This window comes from Macrosteles quadrilineatus, unplaced genomic scaffold (genome assembly GCF_028750875.1).
Source record: "Macrosteles quadrilineatus isolate MER2022 unplaced genomic scaffold, UCM_ALF_1.0 Scaffold_1__1_contigs__length_201487025, whole genome shotgun sequence".
Lineage (NCBI taxonomy): Eukaryota > Metazoa > Arthropoda > Insecta > Hemiptera > Cicadellidae > Macrosteles > Macrosteles quadrilineatus.
In genome coordinates this window covers 50,196,073-50,221,185 of record NW_026542594.1, presented here as the reverse complement: position 1 = coordinate 50,221,185, position 25,113 = coordinate 50,196,073, and the positions used below count along the sequence as shown (strand labels likewise).

General features: G+C 34.4%; 1 protein-coding gene across 1 annotated transcript in view; it reads left to right on the top strand.

The window, feature by feature from the left end:
* LOC128983004 (uncharacterized) overlaps positions 1–25,113 on the top strand; it is a 123,267-nt gene that overhangs the window by 78,389 nt on the left and 19,765 nt on the right. The window contains exons 4-7 of the mRNA XM_054402122.1: positions 251–379; positions 11,719–11,802; positions 15,485–15,650; positions 16,896–17,080. Coding sequence (XP_054258097.1) covers positions 299–379; positions 11,719–11,802; positions 15,485–15,650; positions 16,896–17,080 — 516 coding nt within the window. The 5' untranslated portion in view covers positions 251–298. The remainder of the gene's footprint in view (positions 1–250; positions 380–11,718; positions 11,803–15,484; positions 15,651–16,895; positions 17,081–25,113) is intronic.

Here is a 25,113-nt window from a genome sequence, read left to right as displayed (position 1 = left end):
TGTATAATCTAAACCAGAACCTTCAGCAGTGGCACATTGTGTACTCATCAGCAGTGGCCAGAAACAAGGTGATCGATCTTCTTATGTATAGGCTAGTGCTTTGTGTAAGACAAACCACCTTAAACTATTTTGTGTTGACTTTACTATGTTTACAATAAATGCTGATCTAGCTGATGGTGGATTTCCCTAGCTAAAACCTCCCCGAAAATAAATCATTGTTGATAGTAATAGATACCATTTCTTATTATAGACTGAAGGAGAAAATAATCCAGAAAAACTTCAAATAACCATTTTCTCTATGAGAAACCTTATAGACACACTAGACTACATGAAAATGGCCCTTCCTCTTCTCAAAATAAAAAATCTCTTCAAGATTCAGGTAAATACAATAAACTATGGAGGTTGCTCTACATATAGTGTATGTGATAGTACTAATAGTCACCTGTAATAAATTAAGGTTCATTTCACTGAATATTATTTATAAGCCGCCATTTAGTGAAGCTTTCTAAAGGTCATAGAAGTATTTGAAGATGTTTAATACAATTAAGAATAAATATGACGAGATACCAATGATTATCTGTACTGTAGTGATTTAAATGTTGACAGCCTTGAGAAATCATATCATAAAGAGTTTAAATCATGTATTACTGTCAAACAATCTTAGCATCACCTTTGAACATTTAACAAGAGTTTACGGTAACCCTGGCAGACATACTGTTGATTCCACTAATTTTACTAATAAAAGTTCACATTTTGTATAAGAAAATAGAAAGTTAGTATTTATTAAATCACAATCTGTAAGTAAACATAAACAATTCAACAAGTAAACAAAATAATAATTTGAACACATGTTAGAAATAAAATTTAAATAAAACATATATAACACCTCCTCCTCTATTTACTGTGCTGCTGCACTTTACGAAGAATCAGCTGGTCAACATGTCTTCTTATTATTCGTCCATCTTCTAGCTGAACTACGTACATTACCTACATGTCCTTGCTTTTTAGTTATCGAATACCACTTGGACGAACCATTGACATATTCTCGCGCTTGCACTTTATCTCCAACTTTGAAATTCCTTTTTATACCGACTTGGACTCCCTTCTTCTGATATTTGCTCGGTTCTAATGTTGGAACAATTATTGCAAGGTTTGTTCGTACACTCCTTCCAAACATTAGGTGGTATGCTGATGTACCAGTTGAATTCGGGGATTGCCTGAGTTGCATTAAGAGTCTTTGTAATTTATTTTGCAGTGTACCCTTTTCTCCCTCCATGGATTTTAACGCCTTCTTGACAGTCTGTACGTATCTTTCAGCCTGGCCGTTTGAGTTTCGATGGTATGGTGCCGTTGTTCTGTGAATAATCCCACATTCATTCATGAAGTTTTTGAACTCTTGAGAAACAAACTGTCTTCCATTATCTGAAACTAAGATGTGAGGAAACCCAAAAGTTGAGAAGATTTTCCGTAATTCTTGGACTGTCCATGTACTTGTAGTTGTTTTAGTCTGTATCACCTCCACCCACTTACTAAAGGCGTCCACTAATATCAGGTACTGTTGGCCATCTGTTGGTCCTAAGAAATCAATGTGCACCCTCTCCCATGGATTAGAAGGTTGTTCCCATGGATGGATAGTTTTTCTCGGGTTTGCAACAGTTCATAAAATTTTGTATAATTAAATAATATATAAATAGCCTATTACCAGTCAATTAAGCCTATTTCAAACACAAGCTAAAGTAAAAATAATTATATATATCTAAACCAAATCTCAAAAAGTAATTTACCCAAATTAAATTTCATATACTATAAATTGGCCTAAGTGACTAAAAAGTAACAGTGAACATCAAGATCTAGAAGACCTGAATACATTGTTGCTGAAAAACATGTGATAGGTAACAACTGGATTTTCTTCTTCTACCATTAACTAGCCTGATGAAAGTGTAAAAACTAGTTTAGTATGATTTTTATATTATAATATTTTCTAGTAAAAAGTGAAAAGCTAAACCAATAGTCTAATTATTTCAAATAGTTTAAACAAGAAGAAATGTGGAAACTTGGAAGAAACTTGGTAATCTCCATCTTATTATTACAGACAATTCTATTTAGGTGTTGGACAATTTGAGAACATTAGCCTAATTCTGAGGTGGATCAAGTAGCCTCCTCGCTGTTAAAATTTATATTCTTGATTCAAGTAAAGACTTTTGTTTTTAGAACAATCTTATCTAAATTCGATATAAAATTATTTAGTAAAAAAAAAATCAAAGGCTAACTTTATTATCATAAAAAAAGTTTCAAATTAAAATAGGCTATTAGCAAGGAAATTGGTAATAAAAGAGAGTTCCAAGCACGAACCTAAAAACCCTGAGGTTGCAATTGGCGCCGCAACGAGTGGGGCTCTCTTATTGACCAAACCTTGCTAATAATACAAGTAGGCCTAGCTCATGTGTTTGAAATAGCGATTTTTAGGTTAAACTAAGAATAGCCTATAAGAGTGTTGTACTATTATAAAGGTATCTAAGTTAAGATTCCCCACCTGTTTCCCCTTTCATAATTAGCCTATCAATCACCTGTTAGTTAAAGATATCCAAGATGATGAGTCAATACAATTTACGCCAAAACCCTAAACCCTCTAGGAAACTAGTCGAAAATAGCGGGGATAGTGACGATAATAATCAAGACGACAACAACATTGAAATTCACACAAACACTAACACCAGCGATATTAGTGAAGATGAATCATGCACACTAACAGCGAAAAGCCCTGAAACATTATCACAACAAACACATTCAGAAGCAGAAAACAAATCCTTCGACGAGCAATCATTCCACGATTCCGAGTCATCAGATATTGTAGCCCTAACCTCAAAGCAAACAAATTTTACCGACCAACACCAAACCAACGTCCCGGTGAACGATGAACAAGGAATGATGGGAATGAATATGACAGCTGATAGGCCTACACTCCTTACGACGGCAACCGAAACACAGCAGCCAATCACAACACAGTTTCATGACGATCAATCACAGCGAGCTTCTCATCAAGCTACAACAAGCACCGTCACTCAACCACCCGACTTTATGACCCAAATTCAAACGCTATTCCAATCTTTGGATAATAAAATGATATCGTTGGAAACCAGCATTAAAGATGAAATAAAGACCCACTATAAAATCCTTGATACTAAAATTGAATCTATCACTGAATCACAAAACAAACTACAATTGGAATTAAACTATGTGAAGGAAAATCAACAAAAACAATCAGAGGAAATGAAATCAATTGAATCTAAATTAACTACCCAAATTGCCGAAAGCTCCTATAATCTAAAAATGGACTTGATAGCAGATCCAAATGCCCATAAAACTGAAGTAAATGGCTTAGTCCATACCCAAAATCAAATTATTAGGGAAGAGATGAGCCAGACTATGAATACTAATTTAAATAATATTAAAAGTCAAATTCAGGAAACATATGAAACACAAAATAAACAACTCAGACACACAGTAAGTGAAAATACTCAACGGATTCAAGAACAACTAGAACCACAGATTAAAGCAAATCAAGACAGAGTTGAACAAAACATTGAATTAATAGAAAACATGAAAACAACACTAAGTGAACATCATAACAAGATTGAATCTCTACAAAACGAAGCCACTGTTAAGCAGAGTACATTCACCCCTAACATTTATGTATCTTGTGGTAGCGGAACTAATGTTGACTCAAACGTACCTAAATTCACTGGACGAGCACACAACCCCAAAGAGTTCTTAAACACACTACAAAAATATTACTATCGCAATTTGGTTCGCCAGAGTCCCACAACCGACCCTAAAGAATTCCTAATCGATACGATAGAGATGAGTTTAGAAGGGAGCGCTTCACGATGGTTTTCTCTTATCAAAAGTAATATTAATACATGGGATGAGTTTGAGAGCATGTTTCTCATGAAATTTTGGAGCCAATCAGTACAGCGTGGAATTCGACATAGATTGGAAAACGAGAGATACCGTCCTGGAGGAAAACTGACCCGCTCAGAATACTTTATAGAGAGAGTCATAACGTTAAAATCAATGTCCCCACCCTTGACTGATGAAGAAATTATTACATTGTTAAGCGATCACTTCAGTGAACTAATACAAGATGCCCGCATAGTACAGAATGCCAACACAATATTTGCATTTGAATCGATCCTCCAGCGTGAAGATATAAAAGACGGAAATCGCCGGAATAAACAAAACCATCCTCCATCACACAATACACCAGCGACAAACCGAAATGAACCAAGGCCCAACTATAACACACAACCACAAAACAGATATCCTGACCGCACTAATAACATCAACCAAAATGCATACCAACCAAGATATGACATGAAGTATCAACAAAACAATCGACCATACAACCACAACCAACAATACAATAACCGGCCAAACCAACAAAACTGGTTCCCATACCCACAAGGCAGATTTCCACAAAATTCAATTAATTATCCCACTAGGAACGGAAACCGATTTGAACCCAATTATATGACCCCAGAACAACGACAAGTCTGTACCACCATAATCGATAAAACCGACCAACCACATAAGTCGGATTTAAACTAAAGAGCACTGAGAGCAAAAATGGCCTACACACCACTTCCCCTGAAAATAATATTCCCTCAATAGTCTCTTCAGTGCAAGAAAATCCCCTCGGAAAAATAAGGCCAAATGTATATAATGAATTAAATAATTGTTATGAAACTGATGTTATCTGTTGTGACAGAGAATTTTTATTAAGTGAAGAAGATGAATCAATTAATGATTCCCACGAGATTAAACAAATTGATTTTCCAGAAATTAGTGTTAAAATTAATAAATCGAAGATAAATGCCCTAATTGACACCGGCTCTAATGTATCATGTATATCGGAAAAATGGTTCCTAGAAAATAAACACCACATAGGTCATTTTGAAGAATTGCCAATCACAAATACACATATTAAAACCGCTACGGGAGATCGATCTAAGCGCATAACTAAAATCATAATGTTACCTGTAAAGATAGAAAATGAAGAAACTCAACTACAAGTTTTACTCATACAAAACTTAGTTAGGAATTTAATAATTGGGAATGATGTATTAAATATATGGCAGTTTGAAATGAATTTTAAAGAAAAAGTTATTAAATTGAAGATTAATAATAATAATATTACTTTGAAGTTCGGAGAGGTATCTGTTGAAGGTATAAATTGCAATTTTGTATTTGAGCAAAGCCCAAGGCGAAGCATTGAGAACGAAAATAATGATGATAAATATTATGAAGATAATTATGATAGTATTAATGATGATATGAAAACAAACTATTACAATCCTAACTTAAATATGAGTAAAAATACAGGAAGTCTACAAAGGCGCATTCAAGATCAGTACAATTTTGGACATTCAACTTATAATGTAAGCACTCTAGATGACAAGAAGACATTTGGACCATACCACATTTCAGCACTAAAAAGATATATTCCTCCTCAGCCGAAGATACAAGTTTAATAATCAAAAGTATGTGTATGAAGAATAATAGTGTATTTGAAGAAAATTTTAAATTGAAGAAAATTAAATGAAAAGTATGTGTAGAGAGACCATAAACCCATGTAAATAGTTAAATGTAAATAAAATAGACACTCCACAAAGTGAATTAAATACCAGAAGAAATATGTAAATTAAAAACATAAAATAGATGCTCTGCAGTGTAATGAAATATTAACTTAATTAAGAAAAGTGTGATGTGAGAAAAGATGTTAAGGAATAATAACTCATATGAACTATAATAATAGTGATGAGAAATTCATATTCCCCATTGTTCCCAATATATAAACAATAGTACTGTACTTCCTTTTCCTTTCTCCTATCTTTAATGTTAATAATTGTTATAATTTTGTTGTTATATTGTTCATGATTCAATAATTGTGTTGATTAAGTATTTGTATTTCAATAACCATGTTCTACCCATCGTTCTTCATTAATAGTTAAGTCTTCTTTTATTAAATGTTCACATTTCAAATCAAAATTTAGTTCACTGTGTATCGAAACCTCATATTACATGTAATATTCAGTTTCTGCGGGGATATTGCAACAGTTCATAAAATTTTGTATAATTAAATAATATATAAATAGCCTATTACCAGTCAATTAAGCCTATTTCAAACACAAGCTAAAGTAAAAATAATTATATATATCTAAACCAAATCTCAAAAAGTAATTTACCCAAATTAAATTTCATATACTATAAATTGGCCTAAGTGACTAAAAAGTAACAGTGAACATCAAGATCTAGAAGACCTGAATACATTGTTGCTGAAAAACATGTGTTAGGTAACAACTGGATTTTCTTCTTCTACCATTAACTAGCCTGATGAAAGTGTAAAAACTAGTTTAGTATGATTTTTATATTATAATATTTTCTAGTAAAAAGTGAAAAGCTAAACCAATAGTCTAATTATTTCAAATAGTTTAAACAAGAAGAAATGTGGAAACTTGGAAGAAACTTGGTAATCTCCATCTTATTATTACAGACAATTCTATTTAGGTGTTGGACAATTTGAGAACATTAGCCTAATTCTGAGGTGGATCGAGTAGCCTCCTCGCTGTTAAAATTTATATTCTTGATTCAAGTAAAGACTTTTGTTTTTAGAACAATCTTATCTAAATTCGATATAAAATTATTTAGTAAAAAAAAAAATCAAAGGCTAACTTTATTATCATAAAAAAAGTTTCAAATTAAAATAGGCTATTAGCAAGGAAATTGGTAATAAAAGAGAGTTCCAAGCACGAACCTAAAAACCCTGAGGTTGCAGGTTGTTGCATTTTTCAATGCATTGTCGACATTCAGCTACCATCTCTTCAATATCCTTGTCTATACATGAGGTCTGAGAGATTGAGGTATCATGACTCTCAAGCCCTTCAGTACACAATCATCTTGAATGGACAGCTCGTTATCGTGAAATCCGTATTGTTCAACAGATTGTCCCGATTTTAAGGCCTGTAGGACTGGACCCAAAACAGCATCGTTGAGAGTTTCCTTAGCCACCACGGTACTGTTTATATTGAGTGTTTCCAGTTGATTTATGTGGTACCTCCAGAGGTCATCTACAGAATGTTCTTGAACAACTTCGATAGGGAAACGTGAAAGATAATCTGTATTGCAATGATGAGCGGTTTGCCTGTACTCTATGTCATAGTGGAACCCGGAGAGAAAGTGAGCATAGTTGAATATCCGTGTTGCCGAGATTGTTGGCAAGGTCTTTTCTGGATTAAAAATTGACATTAGGGGTTTCTGACCTGTGATCAAAGTAAATTTGCGGCCATAACAAAACGGGAAAAACTTTTTCAGGCCCCAATATATTCCCAAGGCTTCCTTATCGATTTGAGAGTATTTTTGTTCAGATTTTGACAAGGATCGAGAGGCAAAGGCAATTGGCCTGTCGTTTCATCTTTATAGCGGTGTGAAAGAACGGCTCCCACACCTACTGGTGAAGCATCAGTAGCCAAGACCAGTGGCAAGCTACTTACCATTTTACTCGTCGCCATTGTTGATTCCACTAATTTTACTAATAAAAGTTCACATTTTGTATAAGAAAATAGAAAGTTAGTATTTATTAAATCACAATCTGTAAGTAAACATAAACAATTCAACAAGTAAACAAAATAATAATTTGAACACATGTTAGAAATAAAATGTAAATAAAACATATGTAACACATACCATAGTCAACTGGATTATTTTATTACAGACATTAAAGGCACATTAGCAATTCCATAGAGATATTACCTCCACTCCTCTCTGATCACAGTAATTGACAATTTTTTCTTGTTATTCCCCTATTGGGTCTAATGATGATTGAAATGTCCAATTGAAATGGACCACCACTTACAATCTTTTACACGTATTGACTGTCTTTGTTAGACAACATTATAAGTGTACATATACGTATGTTTCAAGTGTCAGATGTTTTTTATTTAATTCCTGTAAATTTCATAACACGTACAAATGTACAATGCTGATCATTAAGTTATTTAGTATTTTAATGTTTTACATAAACACAAGCATACCTCATAAGTGTTAGAAGATTGTGAAGAGAAAGATATAAATATTAGTTTTATTCAAATGCTTAATTACTGACAATGCAAAGCTAGCCAGAACATTATGTATCAAGTGTAAGGAAGTTTTCCCTTTGAAGGAGAAAGGTTCCTTCACACTCCAATTTTTCTTACTAAAAAGGGGTTTTATGCTGGTTAAATTAAAATACAACTCAGTGAATGAAAACACAAACTTTCTAGTTCATGGAAGAAGCTGACAATGAAGAAGCTATTTTAAAGCTCCAGGATGATATTAATAGTTAATGTAATAAATAGCCCAGAGATATTATGGAAAACGTTTTTATACTGAACAAACACTATTAATACATCCTTTTCCTGAAAAATACAGAAAATATATACGTCTAATAACACTTGCAATAATATATTTACACTTATACTGTTGACTTACAAGACGGTAAATACATGTAAAAGTTGGTAAGTGGTGATCGATTTCGATTGGACACTCCAATCATCATCAGACCCAATAGGCGAATGTAACTATTTATATTTCTAAGAAATTGTTTTTACCTATTGTCTACAGCTCAATAACTTGTAACTTCCGTTACGGCCGTTTTGGAATTAACATGCCATCATCAGACGTCTTCGGCTGAAGCAGCGTCGTCACACTAGAAACATATAACACGAACACATTTTACGAATACAAATAAACGAAAATAAAACTAACAGGCCTGTCGCACACACGTTACCGGTTGACATGATGAGAGCTAAATGCCGACTGGAGGTTAATCCTGCATCGTTAACCTCCAGTCATCATTTAGCTCTGATCATGTCAACCGGTAACGTGTGTGCGACAGGCCTGTTAGTTTTATTTTCATTTATTTGTATTCGTAAAATGTGTTCGTGTTATATGTTTCTAGTGTGACGACGCTGCTTCAGCCGAAGACGTCTGATGATGGCATGTTAATTCCAAAACGGCCGTAACGGAAGTTACAAGTTATTGAGCTGTAGACAATAGGTAAAAACAATTTCTTAGAAATATAAATAGTTACATTCGCCTATTGGGTCTGATGATGATTGGAGTGTCCAATCGAAATCGATCACCACTTACCAACTTTTACATGTATTTACCGTCTTGTAAGTCAACAGTATAAGTGTAAATATATTATTGCAAGTGTTATTAGACGTATATATTTTCTGTATTTTTCAGGTAATTTAATAACACGTACGATGCTAATCAAGAAGTTATTCATACATCCTTTTAACAATTACACCAAACCACAACATACAAAAGGTAAACAAGACAATTAATATTTGATCAGGTGATGATGTAAAGACAAGATGAGAAATATTACTTCTCTAACAGATATATCAGAACTATCAATAAATATTCAAACTGAAAACTCTCTTTTGGTTCAGAACTCTAAGATGAACATTCAAATAACTCAAACTGGAACTGAAGTTCTTTAATGGTGACACAAAACCCTATGGATTTCATACATTAACCTTTTTGATACTACTATCTACTACTGTGTATAGCTTATCCCTTGCTAAGTTCACTTGAAGGTGAAGCCTTACACTTAGTCAAATCATTACCAATCTCTTATGGCAATTATACAATAGCCTATACTTGAGCTTATAATGCCCTATAATGCCTATAATGCTTTAAGTGAAAGATACCACTCAAAGCGTAGGTTAATCAGTAGGTGAGCGTAGGTCTGTTCACCTCAGTAAAATTGTCAATCTACCCAACATCACTGACACGACACATCTGTCAAAAACCTCAGATCATTTTTAACGATTTCAATGAAAATGAACAAGCTCTTAGTGTTCTTGACTATAATGTCATGGAAGACAAATATCTCAAGTAGGTTGATCTTACGCAAAATGAATTCATATATCTGTCAACAATTTGAATCAAATCAAAACACATAAACTCTTCTGACTTTCCTCAAGCAAGTGAAATAATCAAATTCCTCAAGGAATTTTGTAACAACAGTAAAGATGCTTCTCTATGTCACAGTCAACAAACAGTCTCCTCTCCAAATATCCAACTCTCACCAAGTTTCATGTCAAAATGAACCACATTTATTTTTAATTACTCACACAAAAATCGCCTATTTCTTAAAATAACAGTTTCAGTTTGCATTACAAAATGCATACATAGCAGGCTCAACACATGCCTATGAGCAGGCAAATATTGGGTTAATGGGTGTATAGGGGGTGAGGGTAGTTGTAGGGGGTCAGTAATACATACAAAATTTACCACGAGGGTCCTTGAGTTATGAGGTTTGAGAACCCCTGCCCTATGGCTTTTGTACTTCAAAATGATTTGAAATATTTCTGTTGCCATGAAAATCGCAAAATATATAGTTGCCCTGTATTTCATAGTAAAGCCCATCAGGAAAGGTTTAACGTTGTACGTGACTTAAAACACAGTACAAATTGCCACGGAAATCACTTTGCTAAACGCTGCAAGTCTACTAATATTTGTAAGGCCTGTTTCAAACCTCATCACTCACTCCTCCATTTTTTAAAGCCTACTAAGCCAATGGCTGATAACAGAAACCGCTGAATCAAAGAAGAAAATACAACATTTAAAACTGATCCTATACAGTAGTTCTAACAACTATTTTCCCTAACCCACAGAAGACGAATACGTTTTTAGCTAAACTAGAACAAAAAGAAGCAATCTCTAACTCAAAACCAATAACTCCTCTTTCCGTAGAACCTTCTAAACTGACAGCTGTAACTCCTGGTCATCTTGCCGACTCTTCTCTGTTCCTGACCCAAGAAATACCTCACCTCTTACTGATAATTTGCTCAAGCCTTCACACAAAACATATGATGCCTTTGGAGTCATAAATATATGAAGACCTCTCAACAACGTTGATTTAACTGGAACACGAAGAAAGAAAACCTCAATGTTGATGACTGTTTTTTCTTCAACACACCAGCTCCTCAAATTGACAGACCAGCTGATCCTCATTCAAGACCATCAGTCAATTAAGTTTTCATACCATTAAAATGTGTTCTTAAAAAAATTGTACACGCCCCCCCCCTACCCCTATGGTCAGTTCTCTTAAATTGTATATTGTTTTTTATTTCTCTTTTTTTAACCTTATTGGTTCAAAGGGGGCAGTATGTGCAGTCAAGTTGTCTTTGTATTTTTGTTATTTTAAATGTCTTTGATTTTAACAGTCCATATGAAATTCCATCACATGGCCATATCCATTGTTGCATTCATTCACCACGAATCACCTCTCATAACAACACGTATTCATTTTTTATCTTATAAATTAAACCTCTTTTATACCAAAACCCTTGATTTTTCCTTTTATATTATAACTACACCACACAATGTTAATGACATTTCCGTGACAAATGGAGATATTCAGGGCTTTGTTGCCAGACATATTTGATACAAAATGTTACACAAATCGGTCTATGTTTACAAATTTTATTCCCGTACTTGTGGATACTTAGGCCCAGGTCCATGTTAATATAGTATAGTACACTTGTATAGTACACGACCATAATCTGTTTAGTTTTGGTGCATTTACACAATAAAAAAGGGTTTTACTTGAACCATATTCAATAGGGAGTTGTGAAATATTAAATGGTAAAATAGTTGTCTTGTTAGGTTGTTGAGCTGACAGAAGACTTTTTGAGTCAGCATCACCTGAGAAATGAGCCATGTTCTTATACATTTTTAGAATATATTCAGGTAAGCATTTATTAATTAGAATCAGTGTTGCTCTTGTTTTTATTGAGCTTTATTTTAATTTAAAATGATCGTTTAACGGTATATACTTTGTACTATCTATTTCAAGATACGTGTGCTTTGTCATTTAGCTTACCCATCTAAGTGTTATTAGTAGGAAACTTTAAGACTTGTTTGGAAATTAAATTTAACTTTTTGTTAGTTTCAAATTCGGCAATATAGGTAACGAAACTGGCTTAGCTTCTTCCATCCTGAACTTTTGTATAATTTTTTCAATTAACCTAGTTTGTTTTAGTTTAAGTCCTTCTTCACACTTTTCTATAGAAATACCAAGGAACTCTAGATGTTTATCATCAGTAAGATCTCTCATTTCAAATGAAGATATTAATTTGGCTTTAACTTCCAACAAAATATTCTTTTCTTTGGCCAGAATAATCATATCGTCAACATATATAACGATAAAAACATCTTGAGTATAATAGAAATATGGATCAGAAGACGATCTCTTAAAGTCAATACTGATCAAAAACTCATGAAGACGAGTATACCAACATTTTGGCGCTTCTTTCAATCCATATAGTGATCTTTTAAGCTTGCACACGATACCATCCTCAGTATTTACCCCTTTAGGCGGTTTCATATACACAGGGTTGGTTAGATTTCCATTAAGAAATGCACACTTTATATCTAGTTGACAAAAAAACAAACTATGCACAACCAAAAATGAAAGTAAAGTTCTTATCGTTATCATGCGTGCTACCGGAGCGAATATTTATTCACATGACATCTCCCCATGAAGAAATCCGCGAGCAACAAGCCGTGCTTTCTTAACTAGGTTGCCTTTAACAGATTTTTCCCGAAAAATCCACCGAGAGTCAATTATTTTAGCGTCTTTTGGAGTTTCAACCAAATCCCAAGTTTCGTTTCTGTGTAGACAGTTTAATTCTTCATTCACTGCACTACGCCATCCTTCATCTTGAAATGCCTCCTCATAAGTCTTTGGTCCATCGTTCAAAAGTTCATCCACAGAATAAGCAGCTACATAATTTACCTCATAGTCATCCAGCCATGTAGGTAGTTTATTTTGCCTTGTCGACTTTCTCAAATTATCTTGTGTTTCATTGAGGTGATAGTCATTGACATCTGGTTCTTGAAAGATTCCACCTTGTTCAATTTCAGGATTTTCATGCAGTTGATTAACATTACCTTCAACTTCTCTATCACTGTCATTTGAGTATACATCAGGTATGTAGATTGAAGATTCAAACTGTAGAATGTCTTGTTTGTCTTTCACATCATAGTACAGCTCATTTTCAAAGAACTTGACATGTTTAGCTATGATGACTTTTTCTTTCACAGGGTCCCATAAACGATAACCATTGTTTGCATAGCCAACCATGATCATTTTTGAACTGCGGTCATCCAGCTTCTTCCGAAGTTCCTTATCGACATGACAGTACGCTACACAACCAAAGAGTTTGATTTTTGCCAGATCAGGTTTATATCCATACCATATTTCAGCAGGTGTAACATTTTTGTCTAGAGTTGCAGTAGGTCTGCGATTTATTAAATACACAGCTGATCGCAAAGCATCACCCCAGAAGTGTTGTGGCATTTTCAAGTCAATTAAAATGCAACGCAAACACTCTCAAATAATCCTATTAACACGTTAAGTGCGGGCATCATCAATAGATGATGTCCGACACTAGCACTGGTGGCGGACATCAGCTAAAGCTGACGTCATGCCACTCTCTCCACTTTAGTTTAGTGTGAGCTCAGCCATTGCCGGGGAACGTTATAATCGTTGTCAGCCTGTAGCTTAGATTATTTAAGCTAAGTCTGATGTAGGTTGGTACTAAAATTTCCCGTAAAATCCCGTCTAGCAATACTTTTGTCCCGGTTCCGGCAATTTTCTCTTTTCAAGCCACTTTACAAAGACACTGGCTACGAATCCAGGCAGTGCTGCTACCTTTGGGTGTTTCAGTGAACTACGTCCACTCTCGGGCTAACACAGCACAATCACCGCTGCTCTTTTTTCATTCGTCAGACTGAAATATTTGAATGCCAATTGCGTTCACCGATTCAGTTGCGCTGCGGGGCTTCGCCCGGGCCTCGCCGCCATTATCGAGCGCCTGTTTGAAGGTATGCCGCACTGAACGTGTTAAGCCGTTCACTGCATCCATTCTGTTGGGGATTCCGTGGTACAGTATACTCTAAGGTTATACCCTTTTCACGACAAAATTTTTGAAATTCTTTAGATGCATATTCCCCACCGTTATCACACGGAAGGCGGTCAATTTTACTTCCAAAACGTGCAGAAACAGAGGCTTCAAATGATTTAAAATGTTCTAATACTTCATTCTTGCTTCTCATTAAATAACAAAAAGTAAAGAAAATTATGAAAGCTTACCTTACAAACAACTATTAGGAAGTTTAATATATCTCATGTTAGGTACAAGACCAGATCTGAGTTACTCTGTTACGTACTTCAGCACCTTTCAAAACTGTTATGACATAGGACATTGGAAGAACTGAAAAAGTATTGTGAGGTACTTAATTGGAACCAAGGATTTGACGCTGACCTATTCCAAAAATAGCAAAACAGAAAATCTCATTGAATGCTACTGCGATGCAGATTTTGCTAATAGTATTGAAGATAGGAAGAGTATCAGTGGTTATATGTTTAAAATATTTGGCAACACAGTGGCTTGGAAAACTAAGAAACAACCAATAGTGGCTCTTTCCACTTGCGAAGCGGAATATATTGCCTTGGCTACATGTTCAACGGAGTGTGTGTTCATAACAAGATTGTTATCAGAAATACTACTTAAGGTTCAAATAACTCCGGTTGTTATTTGGGAAGATAACCAATCTTGCATAAAAATGGCTAAGACACTTGAAACTAAGAGATCCAAACATATTGATGTGCGATTCCATTATATAAAGGAGCTAATAGAAAATGGTGTAGTGGAACTTAAGTATGTTGCATCTGAAAAACAAGTTGCAGATATTTTTACCAAAGGGTTGCCTATATTTAAATTCAACAAATTCAGGAAGGATATGGGACTTAAATGAAACTTGACATTTTTAATATTTGTGCCTGAAGATTATGAAATTGCGGGGGAGTATTGAAGCAATTTCAATAAGCCTGTTTAGAATGTCATATTAATTATAAAACATATGACATTTTTTACTAAATGTAATTGTTCAGTTTGTATTGGTGTTGTGTTCTGTTCTGTCTATTAAAAGTTAAATTTAATTTCCAAACAAGTCTTAAAGTTTCCTACTAATAACACTAAGTAACCAATGAATGAGGGAAAATGTTTTAAGTAAAGCTGTGACTTAATGGAAATTTAACAGTGCTTAAAATTAAAACGATAAAGAGGAATGACAAAAATGCTATCTGCAGATGACTTCAACGTGAGCAGAGTTTGTTTGAAAAAATTAGACTATTTGGACTAATAATGTACTATTTGACATCCTACTGCTTTTAAAAGTAGGGCACAGATTCATTCTGCCAATAAAAGAAAATAGTAAATAACGTTCTTTGGCTAACAAAATAACGTGCAGTAGGCTAAAATCTATCAAATAACAAAAAGTAACACTAGGTACCAATAAATCAAATTGATAACTTTTGGTTTATGGTACTTCTTTTGAGGGTGAAATGTATTTGTTCTAAAACCAGGTAGCTGGAACTCTAAAGAAGTTGGATGAGGTGATGAAGCAGTGGTTGATATGCGGTGATGTCGCCCAGCATCTAAACCTGGTCATACAAAAAATAACTATTTGGTGTGACGCTAGAGACTGTATTATACGACCCACCTTACCATCACCTACCAACACCTCTACAGGTTTGTAACATCCTACTATGGTATCACTCAAATAGACAAGTCGCCAAAAGCTTGCAAGGAAGGAGCATGCCACATAGTTTTGTTTTAAATTAAAACTTATTTCAGCTGATTAATGTATCCCAAATTTTACCCTTGTAGCATTGACTATTGACTACTGACTATTTGACTACTGAAGCTTGTAGGTTGCAATGCTAGAGGCTGGAATGGTGCTAGATGTGTATTCTTTTTAGCACCATGTCCACATGAATCAACTTTTTGACTAATTTAGTACTGGCATAGACAAATAGAATAAATATAGACCGTCAGCTGTGCTGCAGTTAGCATAGGTTCTGGCGTCCACCGCTATGTTTGACGTGTAGTTACGGCGCATACCGCTGCAGCGTCTGCTGGTCACATACGGCTCCTGCCCTCCTCACCTGCTGCGGTGTGTGCCGTAACTACACGGTACTCCTAGCGGTGGGCGCTGGAACCTTCCTTTGGCAGTCTATATTTATTCTATTTGTCTATGGTACTGAATTGCAAAAAAAATGGCCTTGAGTTGATTACTATATTACAGTTATCCAAAACTTAGAAACATAATTAAGAGAGCAAGTTATCTAAAAATTCATGAAAAAATCACAACCAAATATATTTGTAGCTTAACTAAAATTTTTGATCTGATTAATATTGAGTTTCTTTTTTAATATGTTTATAGGTTATATCATAGATAAAACATATATGGAACAGCTGAAGCCAATTTTATCGCGGTGCACTGTAGGTGTTGTGTTTTGTATACAATTTTTGTATTGTTATTTCAGTCATTAAAACACCGTTTAACCAAATAAAACGATATAATCATAAACAATAACTCATCCTCTAGTTATATAACCAAACAGTAAAGCACAAATCATGAAATTAACCCTAAAACAATAGAAACATAATTCCGTCAACACTAGCCACCAGTGTCACCAGACATGAACTAGACATGAAAAACAAACTTCAAAATTTTCAATGGGATGGGAATTCTACTTGTTTTGGTTAGTCTATGGTTATATAGTATGTTTTTGATTGGAAGAACATGCTTAATGCTTAATTACCTGTAGGCTACAGTAGCTAGTCGATAGAAAACACATTTATATTTCACACAAAAAATTGAAACATTTCATGTCACTTTGTCAATCACAAAGAAAGGAATATTGAAATGGTTGTATAGGATGTAGTAGAGCCTGGGAATAGTTTCATGACCATGTATTCTGTCTGGATTAGTGACATCTGGATCTGAGGAGGTAGCTGATGACACTGACACACAGACATTGGAAGTAATTCACAGGATCCCGACTGTGGGCATTTGTGAGACTCGCATGTTTGGAGATCCAGTACTGCTTACACCTTGCCATTGGCAGAACCATCTACATTCGGTACAACATGAAGCACTTAATCATAATGCAAAGGTATAGACAGTTTGTTTAGTTAAATAGGAAATTTTAGGTCAGCCGAGAGTACCTTAGGCCCTACTTATTTTATAACTTCCAGATGATAGTATAATTTACTTTTGTAAAAAAATACAACTGACTTCAAACGCTCTAAAAAGAATGAAATAATTTCAATAAAGTAAACTTTTGTATTAGTCAAGCTCACGTATTTTAAGTTGGCGCGGCTCTATGATGATTTTTGATACAAAATTGATGCAAATGTCCACATTGCAGGTGACTATCTATAACTGAAGATGTTAATCTGCATGAATTTCATAGTTATGCGTTGGGTATTATTTTATTACTGTAACCAAAGATCGGCAGATACCGTACCATCATAAAGTTTTTTTTTTATAAGATAATAAATTATAATCTTATAGCGGTATTAACGAGTATCTTTAAATACTTTAAATACTCGTGCTTTGCATTTGCAATGAGAGAGGACACGTTTTGAGGAAATTTGGTTTACTACAATCTACGGTATACTATAGTATATAAAACATCTACCATAGCCATAATGTTCTACCACTTCACCTAAACAATAAAAAGAAGTAAAGTTCACACACTCAGGTTTTGTTGCTGCTTGGTTCAAATTAGCTGTTGTCATAAATGTATAAAGAACTAATGATGCTGCACCCTGTTGGTAAACCGTAACCTTTTGTTGCTATTGAACATCATAGAAACAAATTGTGTAGTTAAAACAGCAGGCAAAATTATTTAATTCCTTTTTAAGAGTTGTTAGCCTCCGGATTACGTTTGAATATTTATAATGGTTTAAATACCTCCATATAGGGAATAAGCTATTACCGTAGTACTCATGGTAAGACCTGGATCCGGGACCGATTTAATTTTTCGTTTTGAAGTCCCTAGAGGCCAAAAACACCATCCGTTCAAATTCATATATATATATATATATATACGGCCGCACCCGGGAAGCCAGTCACATAAAATATACACTGGAAGTCAGTCAGTTGCACCCCCCAATATATTTCAAGACTATGATATATATATATAATATATATTGGTAAATATCATAAGCCTAGACACTTCTGAACGTATATATCTATTTTTTTCTTAAAAATACTAAAATATAATTACGTAAAAACTGCTATGCTAATGCAGTCACAACCGCATTTGCATGGGAAAGCCAGTCACGTAAAATTTGTGCTGCTAAGCCAGTCATTATATATTTTACCGCATACCACTGGAATCCAGTCACTGAAAATCCGCCGGGTATCCCGTCACTTCAGTCAGTTTCACCCCTGTCCTTCTACTTTGTAATATTTATTTGTTATACAAGCTTGAACATCCGCACCTCAAACAAACGGATTATGTTTCAGGCATTGGGCACTCTCCTAACCAATCTTTCGCGGCACTTCATTTTAATTAGTTGTCTTCCAGATTACTTAGCAATTACTGTTCGACAGGCTTAATACTTAAATGCCAATGTAATCTTTGGTCGTCTTAATGGCGATCGTCCTGCCAACTGTGGATACAAATATGTACCGAGCTAATTCGCAAGCGCAAGGTTGGAAGTTATTGCTTTATAGTTGCACAAGTAGGCCTATTGTTGAGTCCTTGGAGGCAAGCGGCCATCTTGGATAGTTTCAAACAGTTGCAAAATGTATCGTCAAAAATATTTTTTCAAACACAAACATGTTTATAATTTAAATATCTAGTATACCGTGGGATTAGAAATGTTCTTTGTAGTTTTGAATTATTCTCCAATGGAGTCGATAAAAGCTAACGGTCACGGTCATCTTTGAAAAAGACCAACTAATACGAAAACAATATCCTGAGTTGCGCGGGCCGTAACACACAGATAGTTTTCCCGCCTCAAACAATCGATGGTGGGTGGAACAAGGCAAAATTCTTGTCTTTCTTGCGGCAAGAGGTAGGGGCGAGCCTAACGGGTTCCATTCATTGATGGGCTACCGACCAACCTGGGGTAGCGACTAGCGAGCCAGTGGAAGAATCGGCCGGTTATTTCCAACTTATTGCTGGTTCTCGAGCTTACTGAGCTCGTTGTACAGTGAAATCTTACTTCCCTATTTTATATAGCCACAATCGAATAGATTTTTACAAGAAAGAATGAAGATATAGACTCAGTGATGTGTGGTTACTTAATCAAATCTTGTTCGTTGATTGTTTATCTTTTTATAAGAGCCAATAATCAATCAACTTAATTTCTTTATTTTTAGATCTATTATCTATATTAATTCAAGAGTTAGCCCTGTACCTGGTTAACACATATACCGATTACTTTAAACGTGTTTTCTTTGAGTTACGCCCTATAGGGTTCTAAAGTTTCACAATGTTTACATTTTTGAAGAATGTAGATAACATAGTTATAACGAAGTCAGCTGTAAATGCAGTGATTTGATTTTACGGTCCAAAAGGTACAGTAGAAACTATTCGAATTGTGAAACTTTTAATTTTTGCTACGAGCCTGTTAATTGGAGATTGTGTTGTGACTTTCTAAATTTAAGGATGTAAACGTATTAACATGACGTGTTTGGAGTGGGATTTGAAATATGTGACGTGTATCAAACTTTTTCTCTTCAAAATCCTCTCCGATGCAAAAGACGGGTACGGCAGCTAGGTTTATTAGAATTCAAAAGTTTTTTATGATTAAAATTGTCCTCCAATGTTTAGAAATTATTTTTCGATCAAGATGTTTAATGAATAAATAATTGTTTTGCCAAATTATGTTTTGAAACCAGGAACTAAAAATATATCAGGAAATAGACATTTTGTTTCAGAAAACAATGTCGATCAAATAGGCCTACGTACTTTTTAAATAAAAATACTGGTCGGATGGTTTGTAACTTTGTTGTTTATTTACTTCATTAAATTTCTCATAAAAATCACCACAGGTACAAATCTATATTAATAAAATTAGAGTTTTGTCTGTACATTGCTCAGAATTATCAATTTTTAGGTTATTGTTACGTTTTATACATTCAAGAATCCAAAAAAGATCTCATCTCAATTTCTGTCCGTCTGCCTGTCTGTCTTCCGTCTGTCACGGACCAAAAGCCATTTTACGTGGCCTCCTAAAAAACGAGAGTAGGCCTACCTATCAAGATCCGAATAATTTTAATGTATTCATTGGATTGGCAAAAGTGTCTTTAGCTATTAAAATATGACCTCACTACTTTGTAAAAAACTTACGGACGTTTAAAACCCCAATTTTGTGCAATTTTTGTCAAGTTTTCTCACAATGTTTATCACATAATCATCTATGAAATAACGAACAGCTGTTCGGATCAAGATTATTTTTCTCTAGCTGTCACTGATATGTTTACATTGAATTTTGTTTACAAATGCCGCAATCATTTCCGATTACGTTTCAAAATTAAACCCAAACCAAGTTGGATTAAAACCGTTTTTCCTTACATGACAGATTTAATTAATCGCAAGTTCAATGTAACCGTAAATAAAAAAAGAGCTTCTTTTTGTATAAAATTTGTATTGAGTTTTGATAACCGGGGAACATACCTTGAATCAGTGTTCTATATGGCTGGGAAACTTACATTTTTTACATAAGCGTTACCAATAGCTTACATAAAAGGTTTCAACTCATTGACGGCACTTCAATGGTGGTTGTGTAAAGTGTAAAGTGACAACTGCAGTGGGTGATTGTAACATAGGTTTACGGATTATGCTCAAATCGCTTTTCCAATGTGTCTTCTCAACGCTATTTGCTCTCGCAGGACCATACAGCCAATAGACCAATTGCCCATCTCTTGGGTTCGTAGGCCTAAACTCACAAAATCTCACACAGCGTGTATTTTACTATTCATAAGTTGGTAGCGCATATTACACAGTGTTCCGTACGGACAGGACAAGAGCACCCTCGATAGTGAAATTTCCAACCTGAATGTTTTATGGCAAGGTTGAGGTATAGTATTTTAACTATACATCGTTTGGTTAGTTAGGTAAGGTTAACTAACAAACGATATACTGTATCGAATTAAACAATCAAATAATCAATATTACTCATTTGGTTGTTTGTGCCAACAGATATGGAAGTGTACCCCTCATAGATCTATTTCGCATTTTTTTTTACTTGAAACTGTCAGATACTGTATTTGTTTATATATAATAGTTTGGCCAGCATATCTGAAAATATCCAAACCAACTGCTGTTCTTTATATAGGAAGGTTTCAACTGGCCACTATAAGATCCCCGTGCGTAGAATGGGCACACGGGCACACAGCTAGTAATTAATATTTAATTAGAGTCGGGACCACGTAAGTTTGCAGTTGAGGGAGGAGCCTATTTACCATATGGTTTTGAATGAACCAATGAGAACCGTGCGGTGTTGCCAAATCTAATAATACCAGCTGATTTGAAAATATTGCTTAGTATATTTTAATTAGTGTTGTCAACGGGCGATGTGGCAACGTCGCACTGGCCTTATCTTTGGATTGGCTGCCACCAACTGCAAACTTACGTGGTCCCGACTATAATACATCTTATCCTATACTCTAATACTAGCAATGTTTGTTTGTATGTATATATATGCTTGCTTGCTTGCAGAAAGATCTCAAAAACGGATCCGACGGTTTTCTTCAAATCTTGTAAATAGTTTATTTCTGGCCTAAAAACGAGTTTACTGCAGTTAGTACTTCCAACAAAAATCTAATAATGTAGAAAAATAAAACTGAAAGTCACATTTTTTTAGCATTAGTCTTATGGGTTGCAAAGTAACCATTTTGGCTGAATTAAATAACAAGGAAAAAGTAAACAAAATACTTGTAAGTTGTCTATCCATAGTATACTAGCAAAACAAAATACAGTACAAAAGGAAAAACATCAGTTGTTTCTATTGAGCAAAGATTATACTGAAGATTACTCGATACATTGTAGCATTGACTTTATATCTTACGGTATCTGCAATCATTAAATACTATGGGAAGGGAGGATAACAGGCCCGCGATGTAGGAAGTGGTAAAGAAATAGTCAAGGCAAGCTGTACGAAATGCGGGAACTGTTTATGACGATTAGATTAAAGTATTTGCAATCTTAAAATGCTAAGGGAAAGGAGGGAAACAGGTCCGCGACGTAGGAAGTGGTGAAGGAAGTAGTCAAGGCGAGTAGTCCGGCGTGTGGGAACTGTTAATGACGATTAGATTAAGGTATCTGCAATCTTAAAATGCTATAGGAAGGGAGGGAAATTTCGTTTACGTATAAACTGAGTGATAAAATTCTCTAAAACATCCTATGGGCCAAACATATCTTGAAAAATCCTATTTTCCATTATCTACCAACTATAGCAGGCAAGATAAGTTTTAAAATGTAATAATTTTTTTATAAAGCTTATCATCTCAAAAACTGAAAATGTTATTCAATTATTCAACAGACATAACAGTTGCAATACTTGATTTCACTAACAATACATATTACTGCTGGCTGGTAATTTTTTCATTATATTTGTATTTTATCATCTACCTACTATCCTACCCTAATAAAACTATTTTTGTTGGAATTTAAGCAATAAAACCGGGCCTGATTATAAGTTACATATAAACTGCACAATATTAATCACTACCCTAGTAACAGTGAAATACCACTGCCGAAGCAAACCTCCAGAATAAACGAATTTCCATTTGCGAGATTAACACTAAATTATCTCTTAAAAATATTTACATTAATTCCTTATTTAAATAATATTAGTTTAATTACTACTAAGGTTTGCTGCAGCTGTAAGAGTTAAAAATCGGGTTTTTTGATGGTTCGTTATTTTATTTCCAAAGTAGTGAGGCCATATTTTAATAGCCAAAGACACTATAACCAATCCAGTGAATACGGAAAAAGATTTGAATCTTAATCGGTAATCTAGTTTTCTCGGAGTAGGCAGCGTAAATTTACATTTTGTCGGTACAGACAACAGACAGACAGAAATTGAGATGAGACTTGTTTCGGCTTTCTTAGGCTATGAAACGTAAAAATAACTAAAAACAGCATGATTCTACGCAATGGATAGACAACACTGCAATTTTATTTCTATAGAAGAAGACTACTACTCTACTAGTCAAATTTGTACAGTTTTAAGCACTCGACACACGACAAGCTGGTCGGAGTCCGACACCATTAAATCACTGCAAGGGATGCGCCCAGAGGTAGACGAACATTCAGATGACTTCAACTTCAATTTCAACTTTCTCATTTTGCAATGTGCCGTTATAGCCTTACTTGGAAGAGGGGGATTTTCGGACCACGAATGAGTTTGTATTTGTTTAGTTTTAAATACATCCGACCTAAATATAAAATAGCAATTACAAGTCTGCAGTTTGCGTTTTTGATCAGTAACGTAATTAAAATTTACCAAAATAAAGTAAAGTGTCTAAATCTAGTGCAACAAACCTAAATATTGACTACTGGTTTTGATTAACGTCAATTAGTAATACTTAACGTTATTTAATCCTATTGTATGTTTGATAACTAACCTCCTGACTTTTATTTCAGTTACTAAGTACAATATTATTGTCAAACAATGCAATAATGTTATTTCATAAAATTTGTACCTGAGAAATCTAAAAAATGGAAAATGCATTTCTCGTAAGTGTAAGAAAATTTAAAAATGATACGATTTGTAATGATACGACCTCCAAACGAGCCATTCAGTATTCTTATTCAAAACACCAAACACCCCCACTGGATCAAAATATGCCCGCACGGCGGGAAGCCCCTCTCGTACAATTTAAATTACGTACATAAGCTAAAAATTACAAAAATGATATAGAACATTTCACTCTTTAGATCCACTGTTTTTTCAACTTACCTGACCAGAAAATAAAATAAAGTAGTAGCTGACAAAAAAAGTTCCGTGGAAATTTGTCATGTCACATTTCATAAAACATTTAAAATACATCTACTTTATTTGAATATTTAAAATGAAAAGTGCCGGGGGACCGAGCCGTGGTTCGGTATGTTTATTTCGATTATAAAAGCATTATAAAGGAAACTCGCGTTTTCTTTATAACTAATTTCGGCTTTTATTGTTTAAGTTTCAGTGGAATTTTAATTTACTACGATGTAACTTTAAATGGACAATTCAACTCATTAATTTGTTTTAATGTTACACATTTCTGTTATTGTAAATAAATCATACAAATGTAAACAAAATAAAAGAAGTATTTTTTTTTAAATACGTTCCTATTGTAGGAATTAATATGCGATCACAGGTTAATACAGTAGCAATCAGCTAAGAGCATTAAAACAGCACAGTACAGTGTATGTAAGGGGTGTGATTTATTTCTTGGTACTATAAGTAAAACTTCAGCGTGGACATACTCCCTATCGTGCTATCATAAGATGGATTAGCTGAAGGCAGATTGACAGATAAGTCCGATTCAAGCTTAAATTGCTTACTATAAAGATTGTTGTAATACAATTAACTTTAGCTAGTGGTCGTCCAGTGGTCGAAAACTCGACAAAAAATATGTAATGTACAGGTTTCAAATGAGTTAGGCCTAAAAAGATTTGAGCTGTGTGGGTAACTAAGGACTTCTGGAAAATTTAAATGTGATATTTAGATATATGCTTACTCGGGAACAATTCCGTCCTGGGACACTCTTTATAAATGGAAGGTTAACGTGATTATACATTTGCATTTTACATTGTCAAAATACAATAGGTATTGCGCAACCGTGATATGTTAAGTCATTAACCTTGGTTCAGTAATAAAACTACACCGTGTCCTTACTCAACCCAAAACAAAATTGCTTACTGGACAGCAATAAATCACGTAAAGAACAAAACAAAAGGAAATCTAGACTAATAGACTACTGATAGGTACCGTAGTCATCATAGGCTACTACTACATGATGTTTCAGAACAGAAGTATGGGGATGAAAATATTAAATAACTCATAAAACACCATAAAATCATAGTACTGTACTTAAGTATTTTTGGTAATGTCAACAATGATAAAAATAAGATAAAGATAACAATGATTTAAAACACCTCTTATTATTTATCTTTGTTCTATACAAAGATAAATT